The 21824-nt window shown below is 35.9% G+C and overlaps 1 protein-coding gene across 2 annotated transcripts in view; it reads left to right on the top strand.

The window, feature by feature from the left end:
- tp53bp2b (tumor protein p53 binding protein, 2b) overlaps positions 1-21824 on the top strand; it is a 32465-nt gene that overhangs the window by 9945 nt on the left and 696 nt on the right. Inside the window, exons 2-17 of one of the 2 annotated variants that reach the window (XM_051094395.1) lie at positions 354-501; positions 921-1034; positions 6628-6701; positions 7097-7198; positions 9444-9621; positions 11345-11529; positions 13211-13375; positions 13474-13648; positions 15380-15508; positions 15969-16048; positions 16158-16551; positions 17974-18731; positions 20883-21020; positions 21132-21265; positions 21349-21515; positions 21610-21809. In XM_051094395.1, the coding sequence (XP_050950352.1) occupies positions 354-501; positions 921-1034; positions 6628-6701; positions 7097-7198; positions 9444-9621; positions 11345-11529; positions 13211-13375; positions 13474-13648; positions 15380-15508; positions 15969-16048; positions 16158-16551; positions 17974-18731; positions 20883-21020; positions 21132-21265; positions 21349-21515; positions 21610-21809 (3141 nt within the window). Of the gene's footprint in view, positions 1-353; positions 502-920; positions 1035-6627; positions 6702-7096; positions 7199-9443; positions 9622-11344; positions 11530-13210; positions 13376-13470; positions 13649-15379; positions 15509-15968; positions 16049-16157; positions 16552-17973; positions 18732-20882; positions 21021-21131; positions 21266-21348; positions 21516-21609; positions 21810-21824 lie in introns of both variants that reach the window. The other variant, XM_051094394.1, reaches the window with a different exon arrangement.

The following is a 21824-nucleotide window of genomic DNA, read 5'->3' as shown; positions in this document are numbered from 1 at the left end:
AAAATTACTATAACCACAACTCAATTTAAACTGAAAATAAATGAGCTCTCAATGGAAATAAAGAAAACTAAAAGAAATTTAAAAAGCATATAAAATGATTAAAACTAAAATAAAAAAGACTGAAAATTAAAAATATTAAGATATATGTTATAATATAAAGTGTATATATAAATAATACTAAAATAACACTTCTTCAGTTCAGAGTACTAAGTTCTGATCTGGATTTTTTTAAAACATGAGTACATGTTTTCAGAATCAGAAATTCATTGAGGAACTAATGAATGTTTTTCTCTAGAATGTTTTTCAGTTGTTCGTTATAACGTCCCATGTTGTGTCTTTTTTTATTGATTCAGATGTTTCTAACGGTGTACCTCAGCAATAGCGACAAGCACTTCACTGAGCTTCCCATCACGCCGGAGACGCTGTGTCGAGATGTGGTGGACATGTGTAAAGAGCCGGGGGAGGTGGACTGCTATCTGGCCGAGATGTGGAGAGGATCTGGTATGTGCTGACTTGCACTTTTGTGTTTTTTCTCTGTTGAGCAAGTTCAAAATGTTATTTTGAAATGGATCACTTTTTCAGCAATAGTTTACCCAACAATATTATAGTCGAGTTTAAAGTTTAGGTTTAAAAGAGCAGCATGAACATTTGTGAAAGTACGTCCTTTTGTGTTTTACTAAAGAAAGTAAGTCATTCAGGCACTTGAAAGACTTGAAGGTGAATAGTTAATAACAGAATTTTCTATTGGGAGTGCACTGTATCTTTTCCAAAGTCATTGCAGAAATAAAAATAATAGAAATTATCCTTCTGCACATGTCCATGTGACTGTGGCATGAAGGTGCAGTGATGCATCACTCTAGAATGGATCGTTGCCACCTCATTTGCATCACTTGTTTCCTGTTGGTTGCTTCCTTTTTTAGAGCGTGTGGTTGGTGACAGCGAGCGAATTATCGAAGTACTGCAGCGCTGGGGTCAGCAAAGGGCAGAGGTGCGATTCTTCCTGCGCCATGACCGAGCACCTGGCCACGATACAGGTGAGAAAGATAGAGAGAGAGACAAGTCAATAGGACAGCAGTGCTTTCAAAAGTCACAGAATTCTTTCAGAAAGTGTTTGGGTCGTTTAACAACACTTTTGGCACCTTTGTCCCTCCTGTTACCGCTATATGTTTCCTTTTTTATTTTTAATAAATAAATGATTCCATAAAAACATTCTTTTTTTCTCTCAATAAGTGAGTTCTACAAGGACATCTTAAGATTATCTAGAGTTTGATTATGTTTGATAGTAGGGAACTGGCTTAAATGTCAACCCTGTTTTTGTATAGTAAACAACTGATCATTGAAAAGAGTGTCGTTCTAGACATTTCAGGATTAAATTCTCTTTGTAAGAAGAATATTGTAATTTCAGCACATCAAATAAATCTGTCAACCCTGTTACCATTCTATTTTTTACCTCTTTATTTTAAATAATGCAATGAACCATTTCATCAATAAAATAAAACTTTTGTCATAATTCCATTATCCTTGTGAGAAATGAGCTCTATAGGGACAACTTATCATCTCCATTTTATAATTTTCCCCTAGTATAATTGTGGTTGTTAGAATGTCTTAAAATGTCAACCCTGTTACAATGATTTTGCATAGTAAACAACCAGTAATTGAAAAGGATATATACCTAGACATTTCAGAATTAAACTGTCTTTGTAAGAAGCGTACTGTAGTTTCACTACGTCAAATGAATCTATAACTGTCAACACTGTTACTATATATTTTTTCTTTTTTAAAGTAATGTAATTAACCATTACAAATATAAAGAAAAAAAAGAAAAATAACTTTGTCATCCCTGAAAGAACTGAGCTTTATGAAAACAACTTAAAGTCTCCTTTTAATAACTTTATATTATGTTTAATTATGTTTATTTGGGTAATGTTTTAAAATCTCAACCCTGTTACCACAATTTTGTATAGTAAACACTGATAATTGAAAATCATATATTCCTAGACATTTCAGGATCAAATTCTTTTTTTTATAAGAAGCACATTCTATTTTCAGTACATCAAATGAATTTTTATAACTCTCAGCCCTGTTACGATTATGTTCTTTTCTCTTTTTTAAAGTAATGAAATTAACCATTACATTAAAACAGTCAAAATGATATGATCCTTTTAAGAAATTAGGTCTAGAAGGACAATTTATAGTATTAACCCATGTAGTATTAATCAACCCTGTTACCATGATTTTGTATAGTAAACAACTAATAATTGAAAAGTATATATTCCTAGACATTTCAGGATTAATTTATCTTTGTAAGAAGCATATTCTAGTTTCACTACATCAAATAAATCTGTATAATTGTCAGCCCTGTTACCACTGTATTTTTTCTCTTTTTAAAGTAATGAACTATTACAAAAAACCTGTCATAATAACATGATCCTTGTAAGAAATGAGGTCTAGAAAGACAATTTATAGTATTAACCCATGTAGTATAAATCAACCCCGTTACCATGAGTTTGTATAGTAAACAATTAATAATTGAAAAGTATATGTTCCTAGACATTTCAGGATTAATTTCTCTTTGTAAGAAGCACATTCTAGTTTCACTACATCAGATCAATCTGTATAACTGTCAGCCCTGTTACCATTATATATATTTTTTTCTTTTTTAAAGTAATTAACCATTACATTAAAAAAACTTGTCATAATAACATGATCCTTGTAAGAAATTTAGTCTAGAAGGACAATTTATAGCATTATCCTGTGTAGTATTAATCAACCCTGTTACCATGAGTTTGTATAGTAAACACTAATAATTGAAAATTATATATTACTAGACATTTCGGGATGAAATTCTCTTTGTAAGAAGCACATTCTAGTTTTACTGCATCAAACTAATATTTATAACTGTCAGCCCTGTTACCATTGTATTTTTTTTTCCTCTTTTTTAAAGTAATGAACCATTACATAAAAACCTGTCAACATGATCCTTGTAAGAAATAAGGTCTAGAAAGACAATTTATAGTATTAACCTGTGTAGTATTAATCAACCCTGTTGCCATGATTTTGTATGGAAAACTAATAATCGAAAAGTATATATTCTTAGACATTCCTAGACAATTCTCTTTGTAAAAAGCACATTCCAGTTTCACTACATCAAATTATTCTGTGTAACTGTCAGCCCTGTTACCATTTTATATTATTTTAGTTTGTAACTTCTCATACGCCAGATTGTGAATACTGAGGACACTATCAGTGCAAAATAGAGGGAGAATGTTTGGTCTTGTTTATTATTTACCATCTGCTGTAGGGTTGGATGGCAATTTGAATATAGACTGGCTGTTTTTCCACACCAAATCACGGACCCGTTCGATTACATCCTCTCCCCCTCGGCGGTCTGCTGTCCGTGTGGACATGCCGTTGTTGCGGATAGGCGTGAATGTCATTTCCTTTTATGGGAGACTGTGAATAGAGGGGTTGTAAATTTGACATGGTTACGGCTGTGTTGAGGCATGAATTATTTGCTGCAGAACAGCTTGTTTTGTGGGCACTGCCATAGGGTAGGGGGGCTTTGGAATAGATCAGAATGGATCTTTATCTTGTGTCCTAAAAACATGCACATGCAATGAGAATCTGTATTGCTTGTAAAGGTGATATTTTTTAGGTATCGACTATGCTTCGCCTAAAAGAACAAATTAAGGCAGTCACAAATGAGACAGATGTTGACATTTAATTGCATAGTTTGGTATCTTGGCAGATCTGAGCATAGTTTGAGACATTGCTGACATCTGTTTTGAAATTCCAAAGGAGGCACATGAGATAACTGGAGTATTTTTCTTAAAAGAAGCTTCTGAGAATCAGATCTGATATCCATTTAATGACAGTGTAGTTTAGGAAAAACAATTAAGATAATACTGACATGTATATCTCATATTGCAGAGTGCAGATGGTGAAAGAACACCTGTGTGAGAGAAATGAACAGGTGTAGCCCAAACACGGCTGCTCATTTTGTGTGTGTGTGAGTGAGTCATCACTTTCCATCTGAACGCATCCAAGTATTCAGTTGCTAACGCATATGCCCACACACTCACGCACGCACACACACACACACTTTTTCCCTCATTCTTGTTAATTTTTGCCACTCCCACATAATCAAACACCTAAGTAGCACGTAATTCGTGTGACAAAAGTAGCCCTAGAAATTATTAATAAATTACAGCAATTTAAATAACAATTTATTTGTGTCATATTTTTAACGTTATTACGGATTTGTTTCTTTTTGTATTATATTATATTATATTATATTATATGTAAAACCTCAAACAACTTCAATTAATTTTTAAAAGTTAATTCAATTTATAAAATTAAACAATAAGAACATTTTTGGTCAGTTGTTTTGCATGCTAATTTTATCCTCCTAAATACTCTTTCAATGTATTTATATGTATATTTTTTATTATTTGTTATTGTTGTGTTATGGTATGGTAAGTTATGGTACCACAGAATTTCTGTTTGGTTGTTTTTCTATTCTATTCTATTCTATTCTATTCTATTCTATTCTATTCTACTCTTTTTTTTCTTTTTTTGTTTGTTTACAATTCTAAATATGTATTAAAATGTATACTACGTACAAAAGTCTCACAGAACTGATTTAGTTTATATTTTTATTATTTTTATTTGCTATTATTCTGTAAGTTTATGGTACCACAGAATTTTTTTTTTTTAATTCTATTCTATTGTATTCTTTTCTATTCTGTTTTTTACAATTATAAATATGTATTAAATGTATAATACATATAAAAATCGCGCAACAGATTTCTATATATATATATATATTTTTTTTTTTTGCTTCTTTTTCTATTCTATTCTGTTCTGTTCTATTCTATTCTGTTGTTTTTTTTTACAATTATAAATATGTTTTAAAATATATAATACATGTAAAAAAAATCTCACACATATGATTTCTTAATTTATATTTTTATTATTTTTATGTGGTTATTTTTCTATTCTGTTCTATTCTGTTCTATGTTTTCACAATTATATATGTATTAAAATATAAAATACATAAAAAATCTCACATGATTTCTTTATATTTTTATTTTATTTTATTTTCTATTCTATTGTAATCTATTCTATGTTTTTACAATTATATATGTATTAAAATATATAATACATAAAAATCGCATACAGCTAATTTCTTTATCTATATTTGTATTATTTTTAATTGGTTATTTTTCTATTCTGTTCTATTCTATTCTACTCTATTCTATATTCTGTTTTACAATTTTAAATATGTATTAAATGTATAATACATGTAAAAAATCACACAATTTTTTTTTATTTACATTTTTATTATTTTTATTTGGTTATTTTTCTATTCTATTCTATTTTATTCTATTATTTTTTACAATTATAGATATGTATTAAAATATATAATACATAAAAATCACACAGCACACACTGATTTCTTTATATTTTTATTGGTTATTTTTCTATTGTATCCTATTCTAGTTTTTTAAAATTAAAAAATAAATAAATATTAAAATGTATAATACATGTAAAAAAAATCTCACACAAATTATTTCTTTATTTATATTTTATTATTTTTATTTGGTTAATTTTTTATTTATTTTATTCTATTCTATGTTTTTACAATTATAAATATGTATTAAAATGTACAATGCATGTAAAAAATCTCACACAAATGATTTCTTTAGTTATATTTATATATATATATATAAATAAATCCCACAGAGCTTAAAGTAGTTTATCGTCAACTGTTTTGCATGTTATTTTTAACTCATAAATACTCTTTATCGCAATTCCGACTAGTTTGTTTACACGGCGTGTTTGAAGTGAATCCTCCCTATTCCCCTGAGAAGTTTAAACATCCCCAGTCATGTGAAACCATGTGTGAGGTTTCAGATTTCTCCGAGTGACTTTGGCCCCCTTCACCGGACAAAGACCGGCTGTTACACAACAATGCGAGTGATATCGGCTCTGCACGCCTGGCTTTTACCTCACAAAGAGTTCCTTATTTCTCTGTCGAGAATAATTATGTCAATTACACGCAGTTTGACTCGTATCTGTTGTGTTTGTAGTTTGTTTTCACACAGAACTGAGGTAAAACCCTATGCTTGTGTAATCAGTAAGCCCTGATTAGGACCCCTGTGGTGTCAGACTGTGACCAAGAACATTATTTGACCATTGTTTGCCTCATAGACTGGTTTATCCGGTAACCCACATAAGCAGCGCTAGCGGTGCCAGTGTTGATGTTATGTAAGTGGGACCCTGGCACAGGCAGTCATATGCAGGATAATTGAGCGCTAGTTGTTTTCCCTAGCCAAACAGTCATTATGTAATGAGGTTCACCCAGGCACAGCCATTCTTTTTCAGGCTAAATGTTCCTGGCCTTCATTGTTAGCGTGTTCAGATGCTACTTTGCTAAATGCTAACTGTTGAACTTTGAGTCAAAGTCCAAATATACACTTGTCGTCAAAAAGCTTTATGATTTGAGGTTTCAAAGTGTGCTTGACTAATCATCCGTCAAAGTTTAATACAAATCACTAACCCTAAGTGTGAGCGATAATAAGTTTTTAGCTTAGCCAACCCGCTAACTCTGTCTCTTAACTACAGGTCACAGAGCTCCAGAGTCTCTTGCCAGAAGAAACGCAGTGAAGGGGACAATGGAGAGACACATGGAAAATGGAGTGAGTATGATTTCCCTCAGAGATTTGTTTATCTGCTAAGCTCCGCCACCCTTGGTTACGGTTGCTAACTCAGGCTTGAGTTGGAAATTTTCAGTAAACTGCACAGAAAGTGGTACTGATTACACTTACATGAACTGGAATGATTGTGATATTTTAATATGTGATTTAAATTGTTAAATTATGTCTCAACATGACTAAAAACTAAGAAGACTGGAAATTTAACTTGATCCATAGCACTCAAAATTCATTTAAAGATGTCAAAAACCCAACAGAATAATGTGTAACTGAATATATGTGAACCGACAACAAAGTTTTACCATAGTAAGTTCTTTTAAAATCTTTAAAAATGTTGGACATTTAATATAAATTTTATTTACTTATGTATTTATGTTTAGATGGCAGCTCCTCATATGGATATCACCCTCAGCGAGTTGCAAGAAATGGCGTCTCGACAACAACAACAGATCAACGCACAACAACAACTCCTGGCAACAAAGGTAGCTGCGCCGTTGACAAAACAGACTATTTTGTGTTTATTTACAACTTAAAGAGACGTTTAACGCAAAAACTGACGAAATTTACTCGTTTCAAACTTGTATGACTTTCTATCTTCCGTTAAAGACAAAAGGAGATATTCAGCAGATTGTCCAAGCTGCTCTTTTCCACACAATGGAAATGAATGGTGACCAAGGCTGTCGGTTTTCTAAATGGAAAAGAGCAGCATTTCTTGTTTGTTAGTTGAAAACAAAAATGAAAATTACCCCTTGATTTACTCTCCGTCAAGCCATCATAGGTGTATATGACTTTCTTCTTTCAGACGAATCCAATCGGAGTTATATTAAAAAATATTCTGGCTCGTCCAAGCTTTATAATGGCAGTGAATGGGTGTTGAGATTTCGAAGTCCAATAAAGTGCATCAATCCATCATAAAAAGTAATAAAGGCCTTCTGAAGTGAATCAGTGCATTTGTGTATGAAAAATATCCATATTTAAAATGTTATAAACCTTAATCTTTAGCTTCCGCTAACTGTCAAACATGCGTTCACGAGAGAGTGGTGTTTCAGCCGGTGACGTAGGATTTAGGCGTAGCATAAAACGAGCATTCGTAAAGAAAATATTGTAGGATTTCAATATAAGCAAAGAGGAGACTGGTTTTTCTTTGTTGTAAACAAAACTTGGTTCTCGCGAGACTAGCATATTCTCACCGGAGCTTACGCTACGTGTATGTGTACATGTGCGTACGATAGTAGTTATTAGAGATTATGATTTCTAAAGTTTTAGATATGGATATTTTTCTTACACAAATGCATTGATTCTCTTCAGAAAGTCTTTATTAGAGGAGAAGTCCACTTCCAGAACAACAATTCACAGATAATGTACTCACCCCCTTGTCATCCAAGATGTTCATGTCTTTCTTTCTTCAGTCGTAAAGAAATTAAGTTTTTTGAGGAAAACATTTCAGCATTTTTCTCCATATAATGGACTGATATGGTGCCTTGATTTTGAACTTTCAAAATGCAGTTTAAATGCAGCTTCAAACTAAATCCCAAATGTTGTTTTATGCAAGCCTTATCTAGTTAATCTAGTAAAACGATCGTTATTTTCATAAAAATAATACAATTTACATACTTTTTAATGTCAAACGCTCGTCTTGTCTTGCTCTCCTTGAACTTTGTGTATTCTGGCTCAAAACAGTTAGGGTATGTCGAAAAACTCCCATCTCATTTTCTCCATCAACTTCAAAATCGTCCTATATCGCTGTTTTACCTTTTTTGTTAAGGGTGTTTGATCTTTTTGCATGTTCACTTTGCAAAGACTGGGTCGGTACTTCTGCAGCGATGTAGGATGATTTTGAAATGATTTTTGAAGTTGAGGGAGAAAATATGATTGGAGTTTTTCGACATACCCTAACTGTCTTGAGTCAGAATACACAGAGTTCAGGCAGAGCAAGACAAGATGAGCGTTTGAGATTAAATAGCATTTAAATTGTATTTCTTTTTAATGAAAATAACCGATCGTTTCACTAGATAAGACCCTTCTTCCTCAACTGGGATCGTTTCCAACCGCATTTGGGATAGTTTGAAGCCACATTTAAACTGCATTTTGGAAGTTTAAACTCAGGGCACCAATTTCTTTACGACTGAAGAATGAAAGACATGAACATCTTGGATGACGAGGGAATGAGTACATTATATGTGAACCTTTGTTTTGGAAGTGGACTTCTCCTTTAACACTCCTGAGCCGTGTGGAGTATTTTTTCATGGTTTGATGCACTTCATTTGACTCCAAAATCTCAACACCCATTCACAGCCATTATAAAGCTTAGAAGAGCAAAGGACATTTTTTAATATACCTCCAACTGTATTTGCCTGAAAGAAGAAAGTCATATACACCTAGGATGGCTTGAAGGTGAGTAAACCATGGAGTAATTTTCATTTCTGGGTGAACTGTCCCTTTAAATTTGAGGTTTCATACTAAATCACCCATGAAATGGTGTTTTTGCTTGCACAAAATGTTTTTGCGTTTAAAGGTCATTTGAATAAAACAACTGCATGGTGTCATGTAGCGATACAGAGATAGCATTATCATCATATTTATGTATCATGTTCTCCATATCAAAATCATTATCGTTTTGTCCATTATCAGCATGAATGAAAACAGCAGGCACATAGAGTAGTTCTGAAACATAATGAAGTCTGAAAATGAGTTTTGTAAGATTGTGAACCTGACACTCCCTCACAGGAACAGCGACTGCGGTTCTTGAAGCTGCAGGACCAGCGGCAGCAACAGCAGCAGGCGTCCGAGCAGGAGAAACTGCGACTGCTACGGGAGAACGCAGAGAACCAGGAGGCCAAACTGCGCAGGGTTCGAGCTCTAAAAGGACAAGTGGAACAGAAACGCATCAGTAATAGTAAACTAGGTCAGAACCTGTGAACTCATGAGGGAAAGTAGGTTAGAAACGCTGAAAACGCTGTAACGTCGACCTTCTTTGAAGGATACTGGTTCAAGGTGAAGTTTGTTATTTCTGCCGTACTAGTGGCAGCAAATAGTGTTGCGGCCGATTTGTTTGCTAGATGAGGGGAACTGTTTTTTTATTTATTTAAATTTTCATAAAATTAAAACTATTTTGCTATTTTGTTTTGTGCAATCAAACTAAACCTTTTAATAAAACAATCAAATTTACTAAAAAGATGTTAAATTATTATAGATATTTTTTTTTGATATTGTTAATATTGTATATATTACAGATAAGTTATATATTTTATTATAAATTAGTTTTGTTAGACTATTTAAATAATAAACAGAAGAAAAAATGTTATTTATTATTTTTTTATAAATATTAAAGTTCTAAATCAATGTTCTTAGGGCTGTCACTAACGATTATTTTGCTAATCGAGTAATCTGTCAATTCTGATGATTAATTGAGTAATCGGATAATTATATATATATATATATATATATATATATATATATATATATAAAATTAAAACTATTTTGCTATTTTGTTTTGTGCAATTAAACTAAACCTTCAAATCAAATTTACTAAAAAGATGTTAAATTATCATAGATATTTTTTTTGATATTGTTAATATTGTATGAATTACAGATAAGTTATATATTTTATTATAAATTAGTTTTGTTAGACTATTTAAATAATAAACAAGAAAAAATGTTATTTATTATTTTTTTATAAATATTAAAAAAGTTCTAAATCAATGTTCTTAGGGCTGTCACTAACGATTATTTTGCTAATCGAGTAATCTGTCAATTCTGATGATTAATTGAGTAATCGGATAATTATATATATATATATATATATATATATATATATATATATATAAAATTAAAACTATTTTGCTATTTTGTTTTGTGCAATTAAACTAAACCTTCAAATCAAATTTACTAAAAAGATGTTAAATTATTATAGATATTTTTTTTGATATTGTTAATATTGTATATATTACAGATAAGTTATATATTTTATTATAAATTAGTTTTGTTAGGCTATTTAAATAATAAACAGAAGAAAAAATGTTATTTATTATTTTTTTATAAATATTAAAAAAAGTTCTAAATCAATGTTATTAGGGCTGTAATCTGTCAATTATTCTGATGATTAATTGAGTAATTGGATAATTTTATATATATATATATATATATATATATATATATATATATATATATATTTTTTTTTTTTTTTTTTTTTTTGTAGTAATAGACCTAAGTAACCTCAATCAAATATTTTTAAAAAACAAATACTCAAATAGAGTCGAGGAATCATTGCAGCCCTGAATGGTATTTTTCGTAACTTTTCCAAGTTAGCTAATTAGGTTTTCTACAAAATAATCCAGATGTACTTTAATTACAATATGTATTGAGGTTTATAATTTGAAAGTTAGACATTTAGCCGTATTTTACGGTTAAAAATGTTTGAAGACTTTTCCAGATTCATTTACGAAGACTTAATTTGTTGTGGATCATTTGCCCACTAATGAAAAAGTTCATTCTACTGTTTCTGTATTAGAAAAATGTCATTAGCGGCTAAATTAATCAACAGAGACAACAACAAACGATCTTGCTTATGGGAATGAGAAGTTAATTAACAAGTGGGTGATGCACCTCATTTTTCTTTTCGTCTGTAGTGGAGGAGATCGAGCAGATGAATGGTCTGTTCCAGCAGAAGCAGCGGGAGCTGGTGGTGGCCGTCAGCAGAGTGGAGGAGTTGAGTCGACAACTGGACATGTTACGTGGCAGCAAAATGGACGTCCCACATGAGGCTGGACCGAGCTCAAGTGGAGAACTTGAGCGACTGTATAAAGAACTTCAGGTAGCTTTTTTCCTGTTGGTCTACAGCTTTCTGTAGCACAATCCTGTTAGTCACACATACAAGTGACATTTATGAGAAAATCTAGTAGGAATACATTGTTTTTTTTTACATTTAGAAACAAAAGTTAAAAGATTAGTTCAGCTCCAGAACAAAAATTTGCTGATAATTTACTCACCCCTGTGTCATCCAAGATGTTCGTGTCTTCTTCAGTCGAAAAGAAATTAAGGTTTTTGAGGAAAACATTCCAGGATTTTTCTCCATATAGTGGACTTTAATGGTGGACAGTGGGTTGAAGGTGCAAATTGCAGTTTCAACGCAGCTTTAAAGGGCTCTAAATGATCCCAGTTGAGGTATAACAGTCTTATCTAGCAAAATGATAGGTCATTTTCTACAAAAAATTAAACATTCATATACTTTTTAACCACAAATGCTCATCTTGCACTAGACTTCACGCCTTATGTAATCATGTGGCGTAGTTGGAAGTACCGACCCAGTGGTTACAAAGCGAACATGCAAAGTAAGTCAAACGTCCTTACAAAAAAAAGGTAAAACAACAATGTCGGATGAGTTTTTTGTCCTAGCCTACCTTTTTGACAAAGGACTAACGTGCTTGACCTTTTCAATGTGATTACGTAATGTGTAAGGTTGTGAATGTGCATTGCAGAGCTATTTGTGGTTAAAAAGTGTATTTTTATTACATTTAAAAAAAAAAAAAAAAAAAAGATGATCGTTTCACAAGATGAGACCCTTATTCCTTGACTGGGATCCTTTTGAAGCTGCATTGAAACTAGGGCTGGGTAATATGGGCAAAAAATTATCAAGATCTTTTTTTTTTTTCATATCAGTCGATATCAATAATTATCACGAAAAATGTCAAAATTGTATTTTTTTTAAAGTTTAAAGGCAGATTTTTGCTATAATGTGAAAGTAGTAAAAACCAGACGGTTAAATATGGCTTTAAAATATTCTTAATGTTCAGAACATGACAAACACTTCATGTTTTTTTAATTCGTCACACTTTTTCCAGTCATTTTTGCTTAACAAAATAAATATCTTAATAGAAAAAAGTTATTTCTTAGTTCTGCATGTTTTAATGAGTAATATTGTTTCAAATTAAGAAGCAGTTTTGTGTTACCTGATAATATTAATAATAATATATTTTTTTTTTTTTTTTTGTCTCTTAGAAATACACATTTGATAGTAGCTTGAGTTAGGATGCTGATGTAGATTTATGTTTATTATCAAAATCAGTAATATCTGTAAAAATTGTAGCAACCTCTTTTTTATGGTGATTTTTCTTCTGACTGTTTAAGGGTTTTTTTCCCCATAGATCATGATAATAACAGTTAAAACCACAAATATAGCACCTCAATACCATGGTAAAAATGTAATATGGTTCCTAGGTATTTGTATAAAAACAGTAGTCTAAATAAATTTAGTTTAAATGCATAAACGCTATAGTCCACAATTAGAGAAAATCCTGGAATGTTTTCCTCAAAAACCTTAATTTCTTTTCTTGCGAAGAAAGAACGACATGAACATCTTGGATGACATGGGGGTAAATTATCAGGAAATTTTTATTCTGGAAGTGAACTAATCCTTTAAGAATTGAAAAGCCACAGTCTCGCACAAAAAAATTCAACAGTCCCTCTTTTGTTCTGACATTTTCTCTTTTCTGCAGCTGAGGAATAAATTGAACCAGGAGCAAAGTGCCAAACTCCAGCAGCAGCGAGAGAATCTAAACAAGAGGAACTTAGAAATGGCGGCCATGGACAAAAGAGTGGCTGAACTCAGAGAGAGGCTCTGGAAGAAAAAAGCTGCTCTGCAGCAGAAAGAGAACTTGCCTGTGAGCAGCTTTATAACGTTTACACTTCTTGTGATTTTTAGACACAGATTTATTTTGTGACGCACAGAAATTCTTTGATTCTCTTCAACTTCCAGCAGCCGACTGAAGGGCAGAGCTCCCAGCCTACCGGCCCTTCCAGGGTTGCCGCCGTTGGGCCCTACATCCAGACCACCCCAGCTCCTCCAGTTCCTCCCAGGCAGGAGATTCTAGTGAAGCCTGCTTATCCCGATGGCACAGCCACCCTTCCCAAACCTCTCCCTAAACCGACCACAGGTATGTGTATATCAGGGTTCATGCAAGGTGCTTAAAGTACTTGAATTTGACTTTTTGAAATTTAAGACCTGGAAAACCTGTGAAAATAGCAATATTCCTGAAGAGGTGCTTGAATTATTGAATTATTGAAAGACAGTGTATCTAAATAAGTGTTTAATTTTATGAATAAGCACATCTTTTCACACCAAATTCATGCAAATCAAAAAAATCATACCTTTTTCGCTTATTTCAGTTAATGTCAGAAAACTAGCGAGCTAAGCAAGTAGTAGCGCTGACAGTGTCGTGTAAACATGTTTGAAGATGCGAAAATGAACCGAATAAATTAATTTATGTTGTAACAGCTCTGATTGATTCAAACTTGTGACTTTGATTGTTCTTTTCAAGCAATTCACTAGCAAAAACCAGATCAAATTAAGAGAGCCATTCATTTTCGAATTTCAACATCACTTGTCAAAAACCACGTAGTGATGGGTGAAATTGAGCTTTTCGAAACTCTGAATCAGTTAAACCATTGTGTAGCAAAATGGTTCACTGTTTCGAAGCACTCCAATCAGATCATGTCTCGTGAATCATTTAATTTATATTGGAAGTTTGCGTATCACAAATCATTAGATTCAGATCAGGACTTCAAATCGCGTGTCACGTATAATTTGATTCAGAACAGGACTTTAAATCGTGTATCGCAAATCATTTGATTTATATTGGAACTTCAAATTGCGTATCGTGAATCATTTGATTTATATTGGAACTTTGCATATCACATATCATTTGATTTATATCGGGACTTCAAATTGTGTATCGCAAATCATTTTATTTATATTGAAACTTCAAATTGCGTATCATGAATCATTTGATTTATATTGGAACTTATAAATTGTATTGTACGTATTGTGAATCATTTAATTTAGATCGGAACTTTACCTATCAGGATCATTTGGTTTAGATCGGGACTTCAAATCACGTATCGCAAACCATTTTTTTTTAGATTGGGATTTCAAATCATGTATTATGAATCATTTGATTTAGATCGGAACAGGTTGGTGAATCATTTCGCGAATTTAATGATTCAAATCAAATGATTCGTGATATGTGAGTCCCAATCTAAGTCAAATTAATCGCGATACGCAAAGTTCCAATCTAAGTCAAATGATTCGTGATACGCGCTCCGAGTCTTGATCTGAAATGATGGCTCAAAATATATTAATCGGATCAGGACTTAGAACGTGGATTGCGAATCATTTGATTCAGATCAGGACTTCAGTGCGGGTTCATGAATAATTTGTTTCATATCAGGATTTTGAAGCAATTTCATGAATCTTTTTATCTGATTTTTTTTTTTCCTTAAACAATAGAAAACATCATACCAATGAGGCAGTACAGTTATAAAAAACAAAACAAAGAAAAAAGAAAGTATACACAGATACAAATGGTTTTTGGTGGTTTTACTATAGTAAAAATATAGTATACTTTGTAATACTACTAATAATAGTAGTAATGCGTTGCATGTGCTTCACTTTATTTTTGCCATTTTTATTAGTACAGTATATTTTTATTTATTTTTTTAGAATTTGAATTTGAAGGCATAAGTGAGATCTCTAACTGTCCTTGAAAATCAGAAAAGTCCTTGAAAGACCTTTTACTGTATCTGATCTGTACAAACCCTAAATCTACAAAATTTACCACCAAGTAACCCCTGATTCATCTTTTCCTAATTCTGCTTCCATGTGCCAGGTATTGGTTTCTTGACGGGTAAGATCTCCAAGGTGTCAGATCTGTTTTCCAACACAGAAACTAACAGCAACACCCACGGCCACTCCTCCACCCTTCCCCGCATGACCAGCCACGGATCCCAGGAGAAAGGTACAGTACACCTCTCCCCAACCTTTAAAGAGAACACATTCAGACTCATGCAGTTAGTTGAGCCAGAAGTTGACGTGTCAGACCGCTTAAACTAACAAAGCAATGTTTTGATAGAGCCACAGTGTTTACACTCTTCAGGAAAGTCAGCCACGGATGGCTTACTTGAAAATGTGCCTCCATTAAACTGGGATGAGCAAAAATAATTTAACATCCACTATAGGCATCACCTTTTAAACAAAATACAAATATCAGGGGTGCCCAGTCATGTTTCTGAATGTCTACCTACATGCAGAGTTCAGTTCCAACCCTGCTCTAACACACCTGTCTGTAATTATTAAATGTTCCTGACGATCGTAATTAGCTGGTTCAGGTGTGAACCAGGCGTGAGAGATTGATCTCTTAAACTTCAAAAGTGATGATTAATCGATGACATGCTGGTTTGTTTGAATATCTGTTTCAGATTCTGAGGCAGATTTGAAACCTCCACCATTGCCCTTACGCAAGAACCAGAGTAGTGAGGACCTCTTGAGGGACACCCAGGTACTGCAACGAGTGCCTGACGTTAACCGTTTTCAAAACTTGGCAATAAGTCACTGCTAATGCACAGATATTATGTAGTAAATAAACACTAATGACTGTTTAATCATAGTCTGCAGGTAGAACCTTTGGCAAGGTTCCTCCTCCTGTTCCCAGCAAGCCTAAACCTGCTCTACCAGGCCAGTCCACCTTCAGTAAACCTCCGTACAGCACGGGCACCTTCCCTGGCAAAGCTAGACCAGCCAATCAGAAACCCCCAATGCCCCTTCCATCCCACAACAACACCTTACCCCTACCTCTGCCCCCTAAACCGGACACCTTGCCTGCCGCGACAGTACGTCCTTTCACGTCGGATACTTTGGCAGGGAAAGAGACCTCCACTCCCACTACCCTTCACAAACCCCAGATGGTGGCAGCGAGCTCCATCTACTCCATGTACACCCAACACAGCACTCTTGGCAAGGGTTATCAAGGACAAAGTACGCTGACCCGTTCACAGCCTCGATGTGAGTATTGCCACTTCAATAGACACCCAAACAAATTCAGAGGTGATGGAATTTGATAGGTATCTATTTCACAAGATGTTGTCACACTGGGCATGCTGCCAAATCAACAAGTGAACAAAGAACTAACTTTGAAGAAGACATTGAGTAATTTAATCTAGTATTAAATAATGGTTTACCCCAAAACAACAATTCCCCTTGTTTTGTTGTCAAAATATTGTCTGAGATTTAAAAGCGGAAAACAATGTCTCATTTCTTTGTAAAAGCTTAGGTGTTCCATATAGTTGTGTAATGACTGAATGTCTAATAACAGGATTTTTTAGCTTAAAATAAGCATGTTTATTTCTTAGCCTTAATCCGAACATTGCGTCTGAACAATCTGAAATTTGCTAGTTCATTTGAAAGTTCTTCAGGGCAGAGACAAATTAAGAACAGAGGATTTATTACAGCCTCGGAGTTGGATGAAGTATTTAATTCAAGCTGCTTAATTATTACAACAGAAAGTCTGACTTGTTTTTGACCAGATTCCACCTAGATATTGGGAGAATTCCAAATTGCATTTTTGTGCCCTTAAACGACACTGTAGTCACACTACTGTTGATGTTTATTCACTTTTTTTTTTTTTAAGCAAACACCAGATGGAGAGATGGAACAAGTTGGAATCAGTTTAAATTAAAGACATAACTGCGACCATATCTGGCGTAAAAAATTTTACTTGCCATAAGAATCTTATCAGCTATAGACCTTTATTTTCAAAATAATCCCTCAAGATAAAACGTCAGTGCCATTTGTGAGTTCATAGTGTGTACCAAAATTGCACATATGAGAATGTAAGTAGTGCTCTACCCTCCAGAGTGAGCAGGGCTCATAGTGATCCTCACTTCTCACAAAGAGATAAGGAAAGGATCATTCCTTTGTTATATAATTTGGTTCCAGCTTTGGTTTGCATATCTTCAAAACTCAGAGCACATAGGCAAATTGCTCTTTCTACAAAGGAACACTTTGTGGCTCAGACACAGACAAAAAAAGTAGAGGATATAGTCATAAAATATAATGCATTGTTATTACTAAATATACTCAATACCAGGGGTGCCTGTACTTGGTCCTGGAGGGCTGGTGTCCTGCAGAGTTTAGCTCCAACCCCAATTAGACAGACCTTAAACAGCTAACCAAAATCTTACTAGGCATACTAGAAACTTCCCAGCAGGTGTATTGAGGCAAGAGCTAGACTCTGCAGGACGTCGGCCCTCCAGGACAGAGTTTGGGCACCCCTGCTTAGCACCCTTGGAATGGGTAAATTTTAGCTTGGTAGTGCACATTATGTTCTTATTTTAGAGGTTGTGTAATATAAATTGCAGTTGACATCGAACTTATTTTATAGATGTTTTTATGAAGTACCTGATCCTTACTCCTTCCCTCTCACAGTATATGGTAAACCAGTCATCCCATCCAATGGGGGCCAGCAGTCTCTTATCCAGGACAGTGGTCATCTTGAGAAAACTGGAGGTTTAGATGGTGACCAAGTGGACCAGGGCAGCAATATAGCCCCTGCATCCTCCTCTGTCGAGGGCCAGGAGGTAGAACGTGTTCCCCGGCCTCTCAGCCCAACCAAACTTCTCCCATTCCTCTCAAATTCCCATCGGCTCCAGAGCGATGCTGATTTGGAGGCCCTGAGGAAGAGACTGCACCATGCACCCAGGCCTCTTAAAAAGCGTGGTTCTATAACAGAATCTGAGGGGCCTGGTGGACCCAACATCCAGAAGCTCCTCTACCAGAAGACCACATTGGCAGCTATGGAGACTATAACCCCAGCTACCTTCTTTCAGACAGAAGGCGAGGATGGATGTAGGCCGGTAGCAGACGAGGGCACTAGACCCCAGGAGGGACACCGTGATACTACGATACCTGAGTGTGTGAAAGAGGAGGAGGAGTTGACGCCTCCACCACTTCCCCCTCGATCACCTGTCCTGGATGACAGCACTACTTCTAGCTCTGGATTGAAGGAACCACCGCTGAAGGAAGAAAAGGAAGTCTATGGCCCAGCAGCTCCAGAGCCTTATGTTGAGGAGTACCCACCTTATCCTCCACCTCCATATCCCAGCATGACAGAACAGGAAGGACCAGGCGAGGACAGCGTCAATATGAAAGCTCCAGAGGTCACAGGACAGGTCATCCTACCACCGGTAGGTACTACTACTTTCACTAAACTTTCACTACTACTGTTAAAAGCAGGGATCCTCGATTCTGGCCCTTGAGATGCACTTTCCCTTCAAAGTTTAGCTCTAAACCCAGTCAGACACACCTGAACATGCTTATTAATGTGTTCAGGATCATTAGAAAATCACAGTTAGGTAAAATTGATGTGTTGGAGCTAAGGAACAATGATTTGAGGAACCCTGCCCTAAAAGCAGGGGTGTCCAGTCCTGCTCATGAAGGGCCAGTATCTTGCATAGTTTAGCTTTAACCAGCTCCAACACATTTGCCTAAAAGTTTCTAGTGAATCTGAAGCCCTTGATCACTTTGGGTCAGGATGTGTTTAATTAGAGTTAGAGTTGAACTCTGCAGGACAGTGGCCCTTCAGGAACAGGTTTGGAAACTCCTACCTAAAGGTAAAAACAAACATCTTGCAGAAAAGGTTACCAGAAATCGGCTTCAAGTTGATAAAACTGACCTTCTCTTAAACCAGCCTTAGAGCAACTTTGCAACCTCTAACATTTTTGCTATTTTTCTAATCAGACACACTTAAATAAACTAATCAGTTCGATAGTAGAGACTCCAAGACACCTGAAATGGGTGAGCCAGATAACGTAGACATCTAAAATGTGTACTGATGGGAGTACCCCAGCAGCAGGGTTCTTGATGGATGGGGTTGAAATTAAAAGTCTTTTTTGCTGTGCTAAGGTGTGCAAGCATTTAAGCATAGTCAGGTACTGACTCATCACTGAGCAATCCATTACAGTCTAACTCTCTGGACAAAAGAGTCACAGTTGGCATCCAAAATGGTGTACCTGATGTGGACAACAGGGTGCATAGAAGGTGTACCATGGCCACAAAAGGGGACGCCTGTTTATTCAGAAATTGACAATTAGGACACCCTACGACAGGGGTGTCCAGACTCGGTCCTGGAGGGCCATTGTCCTGCAGAATTTAGCTCCAACCCCAATTACACACCGAACCAAAGTGATCAAGGTCTTCAGACTCACTAGAAACTTCCAGGCAAATGTGTTTGAGCTGGTTGAAGCTAAACTTTGCAAGATACTTGCTTTAACACACCCGCCTAGAAGTTTCAAGTATGCTTAGTAAGAGCTTGATTAGCTGGTTCAGGTGTTTTTAATTGGGGTTGGAGCTAAACTCTGCTCTTCTGCCCTATGGTCTCTTGGCCTTGAAGACCATAGAGCAGAGGTCTCCAGACACTGTCCTGGTGGCCAGTGTCCTGCAGAGTTTAGCTCTGAGTTGCCTCAGCACACCTGCCTAGAAGTTTCAAGTATGCTTAGTAAGAGCTTGATTAGCTGGTTCATGTGTGTTTAATTTGGGTTGGAGCTAAACTCTCCAGGACACTGGCCCTCCAGGATTGAATTTGGACACCCCTGCCCTACGGTCTCTTGCCCTTTAAGTCTGTGAAACCATAAGGCAGGAGTCTCCAAACACTGTCTTGGAGGGCCGGTGTCCTGCAGAGTTTAGCTCCATCTTGTCGCAACACACCTGCCTGGAAGTTTCTAGCATGCGTAGTAAGACCTTGATTAGCTGGTTCAGGTGTGTTCAATTAGGGTTCAAGCCAAACTCCAGGACACAGGCCCTCCAGGATGGAGTGTGGAGACCACTGGCATTAGGTGTCCCATTTGTCAATTAATGAATCAGCAAACTATGCAGGATACCGTATCCAAGGTGTAGGCTCAGAAGAAGACCCCAAGGGATGAGGGGTACGTTTGAGTCCATGTCTTCATAGAAAACTCAAGCACTCTAGCCTTTTAGCCTATATAAGTATGGCCACAGATAAAAAGGGAGAGACAGAGAAAAAGGGTAAAGACAAGTCAGGTCAGTAGAGATTCCGATCAAACCATCCATTCTGGGCTGTTGCTTAGCAACTAGCCACACTAAGATTCTGAGCACTCCGCGCAGATCTCATTAAACATTTAAATGGAGCAGAAGTGGCAACTAGTGACCCTCAATGGGCTTTTAATATGCGGAATGAAAGAACAGTTCACGTCAGGCTAACACCTAGTATTTGTACTTCATATTCAAGTACTTTACCACAAGATATGCATCAATTATGCACAGAATGTCCTTCTAGTATATAACTAAACATCTATTCATCCATCCTCTCTTTTTCTCAGGGCAAAAGAACAAACCTGCGCAAGACAGGCTCGGAGCGCATCAACCATGGGATGCGTGTACGCTTTAACCCTCTGGCCCTTTTGTTGGACTCGTCATTAGAGGGCGAGTACGACCTCGTCCAGAGGATCATATATGAGGTAAAGGATGGGCCAAGATCACTTACATACTTGTCCCACTAGTCAATAACAACTAGACACAAAGATATAGCTAGTTAGCATTTCAAGTATGTGTTCGTTTGCTATATCCAGGTGGAAGACCCCAGTTTACCCAATGATGAGGGCATCACTGCTCTGCACAATGCTGTGTGTGCAGGACACACGGAAATCGTAAAGTTCCTGGTGCAGTTTGGCGTAAATGTGAATGCCGCAGACAGCGATGGATGGTGAGCGAAAAACGTTTAGGCAAACCCAGTAAAATTCTGTCCATAATTGTCCCTAAAACTGAAAAAGCTTGTTCTTTCGTTAGGACTCCTTTGCACTGTGCTGCTTCTTGTAATAATGTCCAAGTATGTAAGTTCCTGGTGGAATCGGGAGCTGCCGTATACGCCACAACCTATAGCGATATGCAGACGGCGGCTGACAAGTGCGAGGAGATGGAAGAAGGTTACGCCCAGTGCTCGCAGTTTCTCTATGGTAAGAAACCAGTCCTCCTTTTAAGAAAGGCGAATTCTTGTAGCTCAACTGGTACCACAATAAATCTATATCGTTGAGGTGTTTTTTCTCACAGGTGTGCAGGAGAAGATGGGCATCATGAACAGGGGCGTTGTTTATGCCCTGTGGGACTACGATGCTGAGAGCCCAGACGAGTTGTCCTTTAAGGAAGGAGACTGCCTGACCGTCCTACGAAGAGAGGACAGTGAAGAAACAGAGTGGTGGTGGGCGAGATGTGCCGACAACGAGGGCTACATACCTCGCAACCTCCTCGGGGTGAGGAACTTTGTT

This window comes from Labeo rohita, chromosome 22 (assembly GCF_022985175.1).
Source record: "Labeo rohita strain BAU-BD-2019 chromosome 22, IGBB_LRoh.1.0, whole genome shotgun sequence".
NCBI classification, from domain to species: domain Eukaryota; kingdom Metazoa; phylum Chordata; class Actinopteri; order Cypriniformes; family Cyprinidae; genus Labeo; species Labeo rohita.
The sequence above is the reverse complement of the archived record's forward strand: the minus strand, read 5'-3'. Positions and strand labels throughout refer to the sequence as shown.